At 37.4% G+C, this 15810-nt stretch overlaps 1 protein-coding gene across 3 annotated transcripts in view; it reads left to right on the top strand.

Moving 5' to 3' along the window:
- The window catches only part of pacrg (parkin coregulated), a 356589-nt gene that overhangs the window by 47683 nt on the left and 293096 nt on the right, over positions 1-15810 (top strand). For 2 of the 3 annotated variants that reach the window (XM_062968970.1, XM_003215757.4), the window contains exon 2: positions 2793-2927. The exons of the other annotated variant lie outside the window; for it this stretch is intronic. In XM_062968970.1, the coding sequence (XP_062825040.1) occupies positions 2793-2927 (135 nt within the window). The remainder of the gene's footprint in view (positions 1-2792; positions 2928-15810) is intronic. 3 annotated transcript variants of the gene reach the window in all.

The raw sequence follows: 15810 nt of genomic DNA, 5'->3' as shown, positions 1-15810 counted from the left end.
TAGGACAGGGTACAAATGAAGTTTATTATTATTATTATTATTATTATTATTATTATTATTATTATTAAGTTATTGTTAATACCATATTGTTTTTGTTGACCCTACTTTTCCACTTACAGAGCTAGTTTACTGTTTTTCTTTGAAAAACAGTAAATATTCAAAAACCTTTAACCTACTGATGCCTCAAAATAATTTCATTGGAATCTATTTTCAGTTTGAAATTTACCAGTAGTTGCTGCATTTTCCACCCTCAGCTTATACTTGAATCAATAAGTTTCCCCAGTTTTTTGTGGTAAAATTAGGTGCCTTGGCTTATATTAGGGTCGGCTTATACTCAAGTATGTACGGTATTCCCATTACATTGCCTCTGTTATTTGTACAGAAGTCCTTGAATCAAGGTCATTATTGGTATCTTCTAGTTGTGGGAAATGAATTTTGTGGCCTTCCAAATATTGCTGGACAAACTCCAATTGGCCATAATGAGCAAGCATAGCCCTGGATCATGAGAGTTGCAGTCGAACCACATGTAGAGAGCTGCTTGGTATTTGTATCAGATTTTCTGAAGAATGGTAGAATTTCCTGCTAAAGCCTCTTAAAGAATTTAAGATTGAGATGATGCTTGAACATGAGTAAGAAAATAAATTCAAATCCAAGCCAAAAGGATCTTTACAGATTGGAACCTATTATTTGAGAAAAAATGTATTGGTTTCTTTGTGGAGACAAGGGAATTTTCGGCATTTACATCATTTTTTGCTAAATCTACACTACCATGTAATATAGTTTGAACTGTATTATATGACAGTGTAGGTCCAGCCAAGCCTTCTTGTTGTACCATCAGTAGATGGTTCTGGAAAGATTTAGGTGTTGTTGCTAATATTTCTTTACTATTTTTTATAAGTTCATCCATGTGCATGCAATCAACAAATTGTTGCAGGCATGCAAGATAGTTGCTCCATCGCTGGAGTAGTTTCCACTAACAGAAGTAGAAATCAACTAATGGAAATACTCTTCCTACAAACAAAGTTCTCATTCTGTGTATGCAAACATTTTGGATTTACATAGCAATTATGTTGGATCTTGCTCATGATATTTTTTTAGAGAAAAAGAAGTCAATTTCAGAAGCTGTATTTTTCATGTTGTACATTATTCTTTTTAAAATGTTTATTATGAAGGAGACAACTTATTTAGAAGTGATGCAACCTCTCGTTAAAATTTAAGTTAGAAAATAAAGATAATAGTATATTCTGTATATGTATGATTAGAGGACTAGTTAGGACTAGTTCTGTTGTGGTTCAGTCTAATGATGAAGGGGGTTTTGAAAGGGAATTTGGGTTTCAGTAGTCTGTTCCAGAAAATGTGGAACAGCAGTTTGAACAGCAGTTTGTCCCTGAAAATGTTGACGATTCTGAAATGCAGGTGGATTTGGGAAGTGTCGATGGCTTAGAAAAACAGACAGAACAGGGGAATGTGGAAAGCTCTGAGTTAAGTAGAGATGCTGCTGAAGTTTTTGATAAGGATGACCTTTCACGAGAGTCTGATAATTGTCAATATCAACAAAGCCCAGATGGCAATGAGGGGGATGAATTCTTGTTAGACAGGGATTCCAGGTTGAAGTTGAGATCAGGCCCCAGGCGCTCCATGAGAATTGGAGGCAGGCGTGGGGGAGCTAGAGCCCAGAGGAATGTGTTTCTAGCTTGCAAGGAGGGTTAAAAGGAAATGTAATTTGGAAAGATTTCAGTCAGAGCAACATCACTGTTGGAGATTCAACTTTTGCTTAGTTTTGGTTCATGCCTCATCTCATGTTTAGAATCTGTGTTTGGATTATACTTTTGAAGCTCATGTTACCTGGTTTCCTCGGAACTGCCTTGCTATTTTTGGGACTCTGTACTTTTATCTATGAAGACTCTGAACTCTGTTTCATGGATTGCACTCGCAATTGGATTATTGCTTTCTCTATTGCTTTTTATTAAGTTTATCAATAAACTGGAAAACTCAAGCCTGCTGTGGTGGAGTGTGTATGTTGTAGCAAGGTGAACCAGTGCTAAGGTGCGACAAGTTCAATCATATATTTTTCTTCTAAAATAAATAAAAGTTGTCTTCTCACAGATAAATTTTGCTTCTGAATGGCAGTTGTTATTTATAAGGATGGCATTATCATAGACAAGATAAGAAAATGTGCTCTGAAAACCTCATCATGGTATTGAAATACGGATACATACAGGAGGGTTAGTTCAGTAAGTCCTATTCCAGCTCTGAACCCCTGTCTTGCTCATCTTGCTCTTGTATAGCGTACTTGTTTCCTAGTGTATATTTCCATTGCTTTAGACATACTGTGTGATGTATATTTTGGCTTCATTCATATGTTTAGGGGTGCAGTGTTGTGACTGAGTTCTTCCATGTGTATATCACCCTCAAAGTATATTTAATTATATTAAGCAATAAAATATTCACAAATTTTACATCTGTTGGCTAACACTTTACATTGTAACACTGTATTAAATAAAGTAGCACTTCCCCCTATAATACATTAAGTAATATAACCACAAATAAAATCTTAAAAAATATTTTAAAAACTATGCTTCCTATAAATATTTTTCTCCATCTAATAAAAGCCTGCCACAAATGCAGTATATTATAGGGAACATGAATATCAGTGCCATTGTATGAAAAGCATTGTACTCTGGTCTCTACAGCACTTGAATTAAATCACTAATTTAATTTAAAAAATCTTTACATGAGTAAATTTTGCATGAAGGGTTTTAAAATTATTATTATTGTTAATGTTGTCTTAGGTGAAAGGTCCCCCAGCTGCCGGAGCATTTAAAGAAAGACCAACAAAGCCCACAGCCTTTCGCAAGTTTTATGAACGAGGTGACTTCCCAATTGCCCTTGAGCATGATACAAAAGGAAACAAAATAGCCTGGAAGGTAAGTCAGGGCGCAGCTGTGACAGCCAGCTGTGCTTATTGAAGTGACATCCCTTATTGCCAAAAAACGTTGGCTTATAAGTAAATAAAGTGGAGTAATTTCTTAGCAAATAGAAGATGGTGGGGGAGCAGTTAGAGAGTGGCCTCCTGAGTCAGCCATCTACCTTGGCTAACAATTAAATTATATACTGCAAAAAGGAAGATGACAGAGTTGCTTTGCCTTAGAGGATTGTCTCCCGCTCAATTCATCTCTATTTTTATGAGGACCTGGCAACCCAGCCTATTTCAGGCAGTCCATCAAATGTTGGAAGTGGCTGGATACAGTGAACAGCAGCCATTTATCTCCCCCCAAATTTCACCTTCCTGCAGGACAGTTCCAAATGGAAGCTTTAATTACCTAAATGGATAGGTCAAGATCGTCTGCTCCCTTGAAATGCAGAGCAGAATACAAACGAAGGCAGATTCTCATTCAACGGCTGCACTTCCAGTCTGCAGCATATGTCAGACAGCGTAATCGCTGTCATACGTGCCCCTGTTAGAGGCTGACCTCCACTGCTGAAACCATTATGGTTCCGACATCTCTGACAAAAGGTTAATTGGCTTCAAAATAAATGTATTGCCTAATGACTTCATTCTAATGCAGCAGTGTTTCTCTCCAAAAGGCTCAGTGATGTTATTTGTAAAACTTGCCAATCTTTTAAGTAACTAGAGCAGGCTTTTAAATTTAATTTGAAAAATGAATGCTGATCTTTAACCTGCTCTTCTATTTAATTATTTTTGTTATGAAATGACTTTTCTTGTGTGTATGTGCTAATTATTTGACCATATCTGTAAACAGTGTAGGGGGTATTCCTAAGAATTAACCATTATGGGTAGGAGACCTTGGGGGCCACATGCTTCGTTCTTTGAACGTTTGAGTAGATCATGCTGGAAATATTTCTAATTTAATCTACCAGAGGTTTATTAAAATGTAAACACATAAGAGTCTTGGTGCAAGATAAAGATGATTTATCTTGATGATATTTTGGTAATCATGAAATTATTAATTATCTTGTCACACAGCAAACATATCAAACATTTACACCCTAGTTACAGGTTTGCAGTCAAAACTAACAAATGTTTCTTGAAGGCTTGAGCAATAGTCCAGTTGACATTTCTGTCTGATGTCAATAAGAACAGTAAAATATTTACTTTGATGGTGATGAAGCTCTGCAATTTTTGTTAAAAAAATGCATGTAATAGATTTCTACAAGAATATCTAAAATTAATTTCATATTATTATTATAAAGATTTCAATATGGAACTATTGAAACCATAATAATTATATGAAACTATTGAAACCTGGAGGCAGGATGGCATCTGCATGCTCCGACAGTACTGAAACCAGTTTGCTGCAGCTGGACTACCATCCTTACCTTGTCCCCATTGTTTTGGGCTTTGTGATCCCACTGGGCATGAAAATGGTGCTGGTCATTGCTTGACACCTGTAATAATGATAGCCAGAATAATGAAGTAACATGACAGGGGGAAGAGGAGGAAAACGTCCTTCACCTCTCCCTTCTCCAATTGCCTCATTGTTCTGGCTAGTGTCACTCCAGCCACTAATCAGTGAACAGTGCCATGTTTGTGCCCAGTGGACGCTAAAAGCTCAGAACAAATGGAATAAGATATGTGTCATCCCCTTGGCAAAGCAGGATAATGGTGTAGGCAGCTGCAGTCACTTCCCAAAGCCCAAAACCCAGATGAGCTCCGTAATTTCAGGGAAGCTCTGGATTATCTGTGACTTTTTCTATCATGGGACAATGCTGCATTAAGTGATTTTCTCCCATGTTAAGGTGAATGGACATTCTACACCATGGAATCCATTTACCCATCAACTGGCTTATTTGGCCCAGGAAAATGGGCCCTGTGTGACTGTTTGACATGTTCAGAATCTTTAAAAGTAAAATTTTCAGTTATTGGAATATTGGACTAGTTCTTGGGAAATCTGGAGTCACATCCCTATTTGGTCAGAGTCTTCTCTGGGTGACAAAGGGCCAGTTACTATCTCTCAGTCTAACCTGCTTTGTAGGATTGTTCTTATATATATATATATATATATATATATATATATATATATATATATATAATTTTTATTGGTTTATAAGTGTAGATACAGCGAAAGCGAGGAAAACAAAATTGGTGGGGCTAGTGCAAAGAGGTGGGGAGGGGAAAGTAGGTGAAGAGACATAAGGAGAAAAACAGGATAAAGAGAGAGAGAGAGAAAAAAGATAGAAAAAAATAAAAAAAATAAATATATATAGTAAGGGGGAGAAAGAATAACTCCCCCCCTTAAAGGAAAAAAAAAAGATAAAAAAACAAAAAAAACACCTTTGTATGATTGTTCTGAGAAGAAGGGATGAATGAATATTATGTCTTGGACCCCTCGTAGTAAATAAAACTAATAAATAAACCTCAATCATTCAGTGTATTGTGAATAGTGGGATTACAATGTTTTAATCTTGACATTTTGGAGAACATAGTTTGGTACCTCAAAAGGCATTTATAAATATGGTACACCAACACACACTAGATATCAAGTGCTACAGATATATTTTGGGGTAATCTTAAGAGAAGGGGAGAGATAAAAGCATATAAGAGTTTGAAATAAGTTTTGTATATGTTCTGTTTACAAGGTTGTAGTTTTTCCCTGCAAACAGTCATTTTTGTGACTCCATACAGCCACATATCATTTGACATATCATTTTACTGCTGAGACACAGGTACTAGGTAATATTGGGGACGCAAGGCAGACTCCAGCAATACATGGAGTGAGAGTTGCCAGATGTTCAAGCTGGGTTTAGAAAAGGCAGAGGAACGAGACCAAATTGCCAATATCCACTGGATAATGGAGGAAGCTAGGGGGTTTCAGAAGAACAACTATTTCTGCTTTATTGACTATTCTAAAGCCTTTGACTGTGTGGACCATAATAAATTGTGGCATGTTCTTGGTGGTATGGGGATACCAAGTCACCTTGTCTGTCTCCTGAGAAATCTGTATAAAGACCAAGTAGTCACAGTAAGAACAGACCACGGAACAACAGACTGATTCAAGATTGGGAAAGGAGTATGGCAGGGCTGTATGCTTTCACCCTACCTATTCAACTTGTACGCAGAACACATCATGCGACGTGCGGGGCTTGACGAATCCAAGGCTGGAGTTAAAATTGCTGGAAGAAACATTAACCTTAGATATGGAGATGATACCACTCTGATGGCTGAAAGTGAGGAGGAGCTGAGGAGCCTTATCACCAAGGTGAAAGAAGAAAGTGCAAAAGCTGGGTTGCAGTTAAACATCAAGAAAACCAAGGTTATGGCAACCAGACTGATTGATAACTGGCAAATAGAGGGAGAAAACGTGGAGGCAATGACAGATTTTATATTTTTAAGCTCGAAGATCACTGCAGATGCAGACTGCAGCCAGGAAATCAGAAGATGTTTACTTCTTGGGAGGAGAGCAATGGCCAACCTTGACAAAATAGTGAAGAGCAGAGACATCACACTGGCAACGAAGGTCCGCATAGTGAAAGCAATGGTATTCCCCATAATAACCTATGGATGTGAGAGCTGGACCATAAGGAAGGCTGAGCGAAGGAAGATAGATGCTTTTGAACTTTGGTCCTGGAGAAAAATCCTGAGAGTGCCTTGAATCACAAGAAGATCCAACCAGTCCATCCTCCAGGAAATAATGCCCGGCTGCTCACTAGAGAGAAGGGTATTAGAAGCAAAGCTGAAGTATTTTGGCCACATCATGAGAAAACAGGAAAGCTTGGAAAAGATCATGATGCTGGGGAAAATGGAAGGAAAAAGGAAGAGAGGCTGACCAAGAGCGAGATGGATGGATGGTATCCTTGAAGTGACTGGCTTGACCTTGAAGGAACTGCGGGCAGTGATGGCCGACAGGGAGCTCTGGTGTGGATTCGTCCATGAGGTCACAAAGAATCAGAAACGACTGAACGAATAAAGAAGAAGAATATTAATAAACAATTATTTCTAATCAAGAACATTATGTCAACCTCAGATCTTTTCCAGGAAAGAAAGCCAATAAGGTAGAAATATATGCTTGCTAATGAGAGCCAATGTTGAGTTATGGCTTGAATGTGAGACGAGCACTCCAGGGTTTAAATCCCTATTTAGCCATGGAAACCCACAGGATGATCCTGTACAAGTCATATTCTCTCAGCCTCAGAAGAAAGCAGTGACAAACCCTCCTTAAAGATAATATGCCAAAGAAGCCTTGTTATAGGCTTGCTTTAGGGTGGTGATTTGTCAGAAACGAGTTGAAGATATTTGTTTGCATACCCATTACTTTAAGAGCAATGACTTGTTGCCTGGAAAAACATACAGTTTTGCATAAGTGCATTTGTTTTCATGGTGTAGTGAGATAATAATGGTGCTACATGTATCATAGAAATGATAGACCTCACATAACTATTCAATATGTGCATATAGGCAGTCCACAAGTTACAAACAAGATAGGGTCTGTAGGTTCATTTGTAAGTCAGAAGGGATAAAAAAAAGTGCACTCTCTAATTTGGTTAGAAAAGGTAGAAATTATAGTACCTGTGTGATTAGAATCCTTAAAAAAAACACACCAAAGCTTCCAAGCAATGGAAAGGAAAACCATAGAAATAGAGAACACTTCCCTCAAGAAGCCTCTCCTGTTTATTCTGCACCATCTTCCTTGGGGTGTACTTACCTTGTGGAATGAATGCAGTTTAACACCACTTTAACTGCCTTGGTTCATTGCAGTGGGATTCTGGGAGCTGTAGTTTTACAAGTTATTTAGCCTTCTCTGCCAAAAACGCTACTGCCTCCCCAAACTACAAATCCCAGAATTGCATAGCACTGAGTCTTGGCAATTAAAAGTAGTGTCCGTCATGAAGGAAAGGAGAGGTGGAGGGAGGACAAAGGAAATATCAATAGGAAGAAAAAGAAAAGGCGATGGAGAGATCAATAGGAAGAAAGTGGGAAAAGCGGTTTGGAGACATAGATAGGAAGAACGGAGAAAAGGGGTTTGGAGAGATATCAATAGGAAGAAAAAGGAAGGGCGGTGGAGAGATAGACACGCTTCACATGGTAATTTCTCGCATATTTGGTGCAGAACTATAACATAAAATGTCAAAAGGTGATTTATATGACAAAATGAATGCGATTTCCTGCTTCTTTGAATGCGATTTCCTGCTTCTTGGCAGGGGGTTGGACTGGATGGCCCATGAGGTCTCTTCCAACTCTACTATTCTATGATTCTATGAAAAATTGCTTCAATATATTTCTGTTCACATTATATGCATTTGTTATGTATTTGCAGTATGTGTTTAAAAATAATATAAAATCATCATTTTATTTTGTCTTGTTATAACAATTATAGAAATAGTTGTGAAATGATAACTATGCCCCTAATTATGAGTCAGTAACTCCATAGTTCCTTTGTCCGAAAGAACAATATAGGAGCATTTTTACGTATAAGTAGGCTGTATTTATTAAATTAATATCCTGCCTTTTTTCAAATGGCTAACTATACTAATATTCAAATAAACAATACTTTTTAAAAAGGTAAATAAAACTTTCAAAACAAAAAAGCAATACAAGACATCAGTAAATAGCACTTGGAAGCTGAACTGGAAAAGCAGGGAATAAATAAAGCCAAGAAGAGGAAAGATACTCAAATTTGTATCAGATGTATTTACTACTATAATCTGTCATGTAGAAATGATTGTAAAGTTATAAACATGAATGCAACATGTTCTAACTAGAACAACAGCTAGGCTATGCAGTCTTTTCACTTAAGGTGGTAAGAGACTGATGGCTGGGAAAGGAAAAGGATATGTGCAGGCAAATGCTCTTCTAGGTTAACAGCTTATTCTGTGCTGATTCAGCAGGCCATTTACAGTCAAGGAGACGAGGGAATCCCGGCCTCATTCCAAGCTCTTATTGATGTGCAAGAATATATTATCCAACTGTCCAGTTATGGTTTAAACAGAGCATTTATTTTAGTGCCAATGTCCATATTCTTCCATTTAGTTCAATATAAAGTGTTTCTTGTCATTATATTTTTTTAAAATGGCAAGTACTTTAGTGGGTGATCAATTAAATCACTATTTATAGATTCATAGATTTTTATTTCCCAATATTACTTCACAGTTTATGAATTTTGCTTCCAAAAGAAAAGAATTTTAAAACTACTGAAATAAATGTGTAGTCAAACAAAAATCCCACATTTTATGTCATGAATAAATCATTCACACTTTCTAATTAAATGCCTATGTCTCTAGCATATTTTACCTAACATTTAGCTTGCTTTAAAAAACAATTGTCCCTGTAAATCTTCTCTAAGCATCCTAATCTTAGTGCTAAAACATATACACATATTCATTTTCTAGAAAGTGGTAGCAATTTTGTGATTCCTTTAGCTCAGTTCTTTGATTCATTTTCCAACCAAAACAAAGCTTCACACTCTTTCTCGGGTTCATCCTATAACTAGGATTACTAGGCCCTGACATTTCTGAGCTCAACTCTGAGACCTAGGGATAAATAAAAAATAAATAAATAATAAACTTTATTTGTAATCCGCCCTATTCCCCAAGGGGACTCAGAGCGGTTTCCAGAACAAAAGTGTCAAACATTCAGTGCTATAATGAACAAACAAAACAGATCAAAACAATAAATAGCATCAATATAAACTTATAAACCTAAATGACTAACCAAAGAATAATTAAAATGATAAACCTCATCATATGCATCTACATCATGCCAAAATCCAAAGAATTAAAGTGCATTAAAGTGGTGCCATCACTCTGGAACACTCTGCCACTTGAAGTTCGTGCCTTGCGGGACTTATCAGTCTTCCGCAGGGCATGTAAGACACACCTGTTTCGGCAGGCTTTTGATCTCTGTTATTGCTGTTTTTAAATTGCTTAGATTTTAGCTTGTTTTGTAAGTCACTCCGAGCCCTGGGGGAGTGTTTTAAAGATTTTTAAAAGACGTTTTAAAGATGTTTTTAAATTGTTAGATTTTAGCCTGCTCTTGTAAGCCGCCCTGAGCCCTAGGGGAGTGGCAGCATATAAGTTTGAATAATAAATAAATAAATAATAATATAAAATGATGATGAGTGATGTTATTTAAAATAATGTAAAAATGATAAACAGCCAGACAGCGCCAAAGTGGATTTCCAGTAATGAGGTTATATATTAAGATGCTCTAATCCTCCTCTCCATAAGTAAAGGTGCAGAGATTGTTTTAAAAAGTTTTTTAAAGGAGATGAGAGAGGGGGATGCTTTTCCTTCTTTAGGGAGGGATTTCCAGTGGCAGGGGGGCAATCACGGAGAAGGCCCCTCTCTCTTGTCCCCACCAACCGTGTTTGAGACGGGGGTGGGATTGAGAGGCGGGCTTCCTCCACTGACTTCAGTGCCTGTGTTGGTTTATATGTTGAGGTGCAGTTAGTTAAATAGCCTGGCCCGAACCGTTTAGAGCTGTATAGGTAATAACCAACATTTTGTATTTAGCCCAGGAGGTGACTGGCAGCCAGTGGAGCTGCCACAACAGGGGAATAAGTCTCTCCAGTTAGTAACCTGTCTGCCGATCACTGAACTAGTTGAAGCTTCTGAACTATCTTCAAAAGCAGCCCCACATAGACAGAGTTGCAGTAGTTCAGACAGGATGTGACTAAGGCGTGGATTACCATGGCCAAGTCTGGCATCTCAAGATAATGGATGCAACTGACATGTAAGTTTTAACTGTACAAAGGTGCCCTGGCCACCAGCAACATCTGAGGTTTCAGGGTCACCCCAAAGCTGTGAACCTGCGTCTTCAGGGGGAGTGCAACCCCATCCAGTACAGGCTGTACCCTGATCTGCCTTCCGACTGACCAGGAGTACCTCTATCTTGTCTGGATTTAATTTCAACTTGTTAGCCCTCATCCAGTCCATTAGTGATGACAGGCACTGATTTAGGACCAGGACAGCATCCTTGGCTTTAGGTGGAAAGAAGTAATAGAGTTGTGTGTCAGTAGCATAAATTTGAGACCAAACTCCAAAACTCTGGATGATCTCTCCCAGTGGTTTCATGTAAATGTTAAATAGCATGGGAGATGATCCTTATAATGCCACACGATACTTTTCAAGACAATGTTCTCACTCTTGGATTCATTCTCTTTGCCCTGAAGACTGGGGAAGAAAGGCCAGGACCTGGACTCTGGCAAACCTACCTGTAAACTTTGCCCCAAGAAATATTCCCAATAGAAGTGCTTATGAACCTGTCCCGGGTCCTCCTGTACAATTCTATGATTCTAGCCTATGCATAACCAAAATACAGGATTTGCTATTATCCATGGTTTTATATATCCACTGAGGCTCCTGGACCTTATCCCCTGCTGATAGAGGGATTCTACTGTATATTGTTATATTTTATATTGCCCTGTTATTTCATGATTAAAGATGAGCTACAAATATCTAACAAACAAAACCTTTGCCTCTTCTTCACTCTTCTTGCTTTGTTGTCATTATATGACTATAATCTCATTTGATTTAAAAAGTATTGAGGAAATGTCACCTTTCAGTAAAGTTAGGGTGTCGTGAGATAACTGTTGGTTTAAATGAGTGGTGCAGTTACACAGTGCAGCATACTAACCACAAGAACAGGTGTTGGGGAGGGGAAAATGTTGAAAAATATTTTCTGACAGTAATTTTATTGTTCTATTTCATCATCCCTTCCATGTTTCTTTGCTATTCTATTTGTAGGGTATTCTCAGAGAGGTGGTGGCTTTCTAAAACCAAAGGAAAAACTAATTTAGGAAACAATATTATACCCTGTGGGGAATAGAATCCACTAAGTTGAGTAAAACATCATTTTAAATAGGCATGCGTTAAGGTTGGGAACTTAGATCTAGATCCAGCATCTCTAGTGAGACTGCCTCAGTAAAAATAGTGAATTATTGAATAGTACCATTGTGGCCTGAGCTAGGTAGAGATACTGCATCAGAGTAAGTAAAACAGGCTCCTGAATAATACAATATATTATGTGAAGAGTTTAAACAGATCTATAAAGAATACACACAGATATATAAAAGTACTCCACATAATCAGTGGTAGCATTTGCTTAGAGATTGACCCACAATGCAAACTGGTTTCAAACCTGTGTTCTACAAGGACATGGGTACAAAACTATTACACAACAAGAAGAAGATGCTTAGAAAACACTGCTGCTGCTTTTTAATCTGGAAATACAATGCATGAGTTCCCCTGGCTATTTGTTTTTTTGTTTAGAACTGACATCTTGTATGAACAAACACATTAATATATATATATATATATATATATATATATATATATATATATATATACACACACACACACACACACACACACACACACACACACACACACACACATACACACACACACACATACACACACACATACACACAGTAGTTGTATGTGTACAGTAGAGCAGACACTAGGATAAAATATATTATTAAGTGAATATTGGTTGGTCCTAGTGGAGGGCTTTCCCTCTCTCTTTCTGACTTTTTTTAAGCATGGGAATTATTTTTATAAAGTAGAGCAGTGAGATACCTGATAGTTGCAGTTTGCCATGCATAGATTAATCATAAACACATTATTTATTACGAAAACTGTGGTCCAAATTAAATGGAACACTAAACAGATCACTGGGGAATCTTATTAAAGTTTTTTAAAAACAAACAAACAAACAAACAAACTGGCAGGTGTGGGGAAGCCAGGTTTTTATTGGGATCTCTCTGGGTGGTAAGGGTTTTCATAGGCTACCATGCTATTGACAAAAATCCTACCCATCTTGCCACACTACAGTTAATCTCAAGAGAAAAGCTCCAATTGTTTCCACAGAGGTTTTCCTTTTCCTTGTGGCTAATAGCAGCATGTGAGAGAGTTTTGACAAGACATGCTGTGGTCCCAAAAAAACTCGCTTCCCGTGTAGGTCAAGAATTAAAATAGAAGTAAAATGTTTAATTATCGCTTTGAAATTTACTATTCAGTTCTGACTATCCTTGACGTCCTAAATAAGCTGGCTGTGAATGGTCAAATGTGTAAAAGACAAAAAAGGAATGTATTTTTCTTACAGATCCATGATAAATGACCTTATACAATCTGCATGCTGTACAAAACACCAAACTGGTAGTAACAACAGTTTCTCCTCAAAGTGGGATCATGTGTATTGTCTAAGACAGACAATCTTGCAAGCACTGCCTACATATGTAGGAATGAAGCAAGGCTTTGTGCATAGTCTGAGTTATTCACATTTCTTGTGCTTATAAATTTGAATTCCAGTCTGTAGTTACTACTTCACTCATTCTAGATAAAAATGATTTCTTCTGTTTTATTGTGCTCTATTATTTAAATAAGAAAACAAAAATGAAAAGTTATAGAAATATAAAGGATTAATTTCAAACTCAAGGCAGTTATTAAGATGGGAAGAAATAGTGACTGTAATATAACCCAATGAATATAAGTTTAAAAATTCAAGATTAACCACAGAATTCAAAGTAATTATTTGGCTACCTATGTTTGACACTAATGATCTGAGCAATTATTTTGGGGAGAAAAGCTCACTACAGTGTTTTTTTTTTCGTGTCAGGAGCAACCGGAGTTGCTTCTGGAGTGAGAGAATTGGCCGTCTGCAAGGACGTTGCCCAGGGGACGCCCGGATGTTTTTGATGTTTTTACCATCCTTGTGGGAGGCTTCTCTTGTGTCCCCCATGGAGCTGGAGCTGATAGAGGGCGCTCATCCACACTCTCCCCAGGTGGGATTCGAACGTGGCAGCTTTCAGGTCAGCAACCCAACCTTCAAGTCACTTAGTTCACTACGCCATCTGGGGGCTCCTACTACAGGGATTGAGCATCCCTCATCTAGAAATCCAAAACACTCCAAAATCTGGAACTGTCCACATGGGTGACTGAGATAGTGACAACTTTGCTTTCTGGTGGTTTTATGTACATTAGCCTTGTTTCATGCACAATGTTATTTTAAATAATATGTTTAAAATTACCTTCAGGTGTATAAGATGCATATAAAACATAAATGAAATTATTGTTCACACTTGCATCACATCTCCAAGATAGCTTATGTGCATATATGCAGATATGGCTATTCAAAAATATTTTTTAAATCCAAAATACTTCTGGTCCCAAGCATTTTGCATTTGGGATACTAAGCTTGTATGATTTTGGTATTTGAGGTTCATAAATGTTTCTGTTTTAATGATTCCATCTTATTTTAACACAATGCCACTTCTTACCATTGTTTTCATAATTGCAATGCAAAGCATTTGAAGAAATGTCTTTCCTACTACTTTGAGTAAAGAATCCTGCTTGGTAAAATAGTGATATGTGCATTGATTTAACATGTGTATAAATTGTTGTTCCTAAAGAATAAAGGATGTTGCCTTGGAAATGCCCTAGATTCTCTTTTCGTTTACTAAAAGACCCGCACTACTATTTGAATTTCAGTCATTACAGGAGTTTTAAGAAAAGCTCTAAAGAGAAATGATAGCTTACTTGATTTTTGTGTCAAAGAACATTAATGTCTCAATTATTTTTTTGCCTGTTTTGTTATTTGAAAAACTAAACAAAGCAGCATTTTAGAAGCTAACTTTATATTTTTATTTCTTCTGCGTACGTTTAGAAGCTATACTTTTGCTTGATGCACATTGTATTTTTTTGAAACTGTATAGACTGAAAACCTACTCAACTATCAGAAATAACTTTGATTTAAATTTGTTAAATGACCTCTGAAAATTAGATGAAAGATTTTTTTTCTGCTGAATGGGCTTGTGCTCTCTGCTTGTATAATTTATGTGAGAAATTAGTGCGAATGGTTCACTTTTATGGAGCTGTGCTGCTTGTAGCAAGCCTGCAGAAACAATTTACCCCCAAGCCTCCATCTGTTCTTCAAACCAGGGCATATGCCATCTCATCGAGCTTGAAAGTCAACTGATTTATAACTCCCGAAAAGTGCATAGATTGAAAAGAAAGGTCGGCTGCTGCTCTGTGACAGTGATTTGTTAGGCACTTGAATAAAGACAATTCACATTACTATGGGCCCAAGGGGAAACACGCAGTGTTGTAAGCTTCAGAACATAGTACATTGTCAGCCAGGAGTAAAACAAATGGCTCCTCCTCTTTTAGTTAAAACAACCACTTTGCCTCCAAAAACGGAGGATGCCTAGCAGGTAAACGGAAACATTGGGGAGACATCTTGTTATCACAGTGTGCTTCAGATCTGATAGCCAATTTCTTCACAGCTAAAAGGTTGCCTTCCACAAGTGTTTGCTCCTGTTGCACTCTAATCTTGAAACTGCAGACAGAAGCATCAGTCTTAAAAGAGCTGGATGCTACTTGTCAGGAAGTGATTTTTTTGTTCTGTGCCACCCACAGTGCTTTGATAAATTTTTCGATTCTGCCTTGGAGGTGAATCCAAAGTCTTGTCCCAATTAGAAGCATAATGAGTGGCTCAATCTCTGTTTTATCAGCAATCCTTCTCCTCTTTGTTTTATTCAAGGGCTATAAAGTGAGAAAGTGGTTTGGCAGGTAACAAACCAAATCAAATTGACAATGTGACCGTCAGAAAAATCAATGCCTGTTTTGATGTTTTCATTTGTGTTGGTGAAATGCTGTGTCTCTTCTGATGTGACACTTTTAGTGGAAGAATGAGTTTTCAGATCCTTTTAATCTTAATCTTTTAATCTTAGCCAGGCCTCATTTGATACTTTCCTCTCAAAGCATACAGGCTGGTGCTTATAGAAATGTTTTAACTAGAAATGATAAAATCTACTCTGTACAGAGAGCGAGCAAAGGAGAGCAGCAGCAGAA

Source organism: Anolis carolinensis, chromosome 1, assembly GCF_035594765.1.
Source record: "Anolis carolinensis isolate JA03-04 chromosome 1, rAnoCar3.1.pri, whole genome shotgun sequence".
NCBI lineage: Eukaryota > Metazoa > Chordata > Lepidosauria > Squamata > Dactyloidae > Anolis > Anolis carolinensis.
The sequence above is the reverse complement of the archived record's forward strand: the minus strand, read 5'-3'. Positions and strand labels throughout refer to the sequence as shown.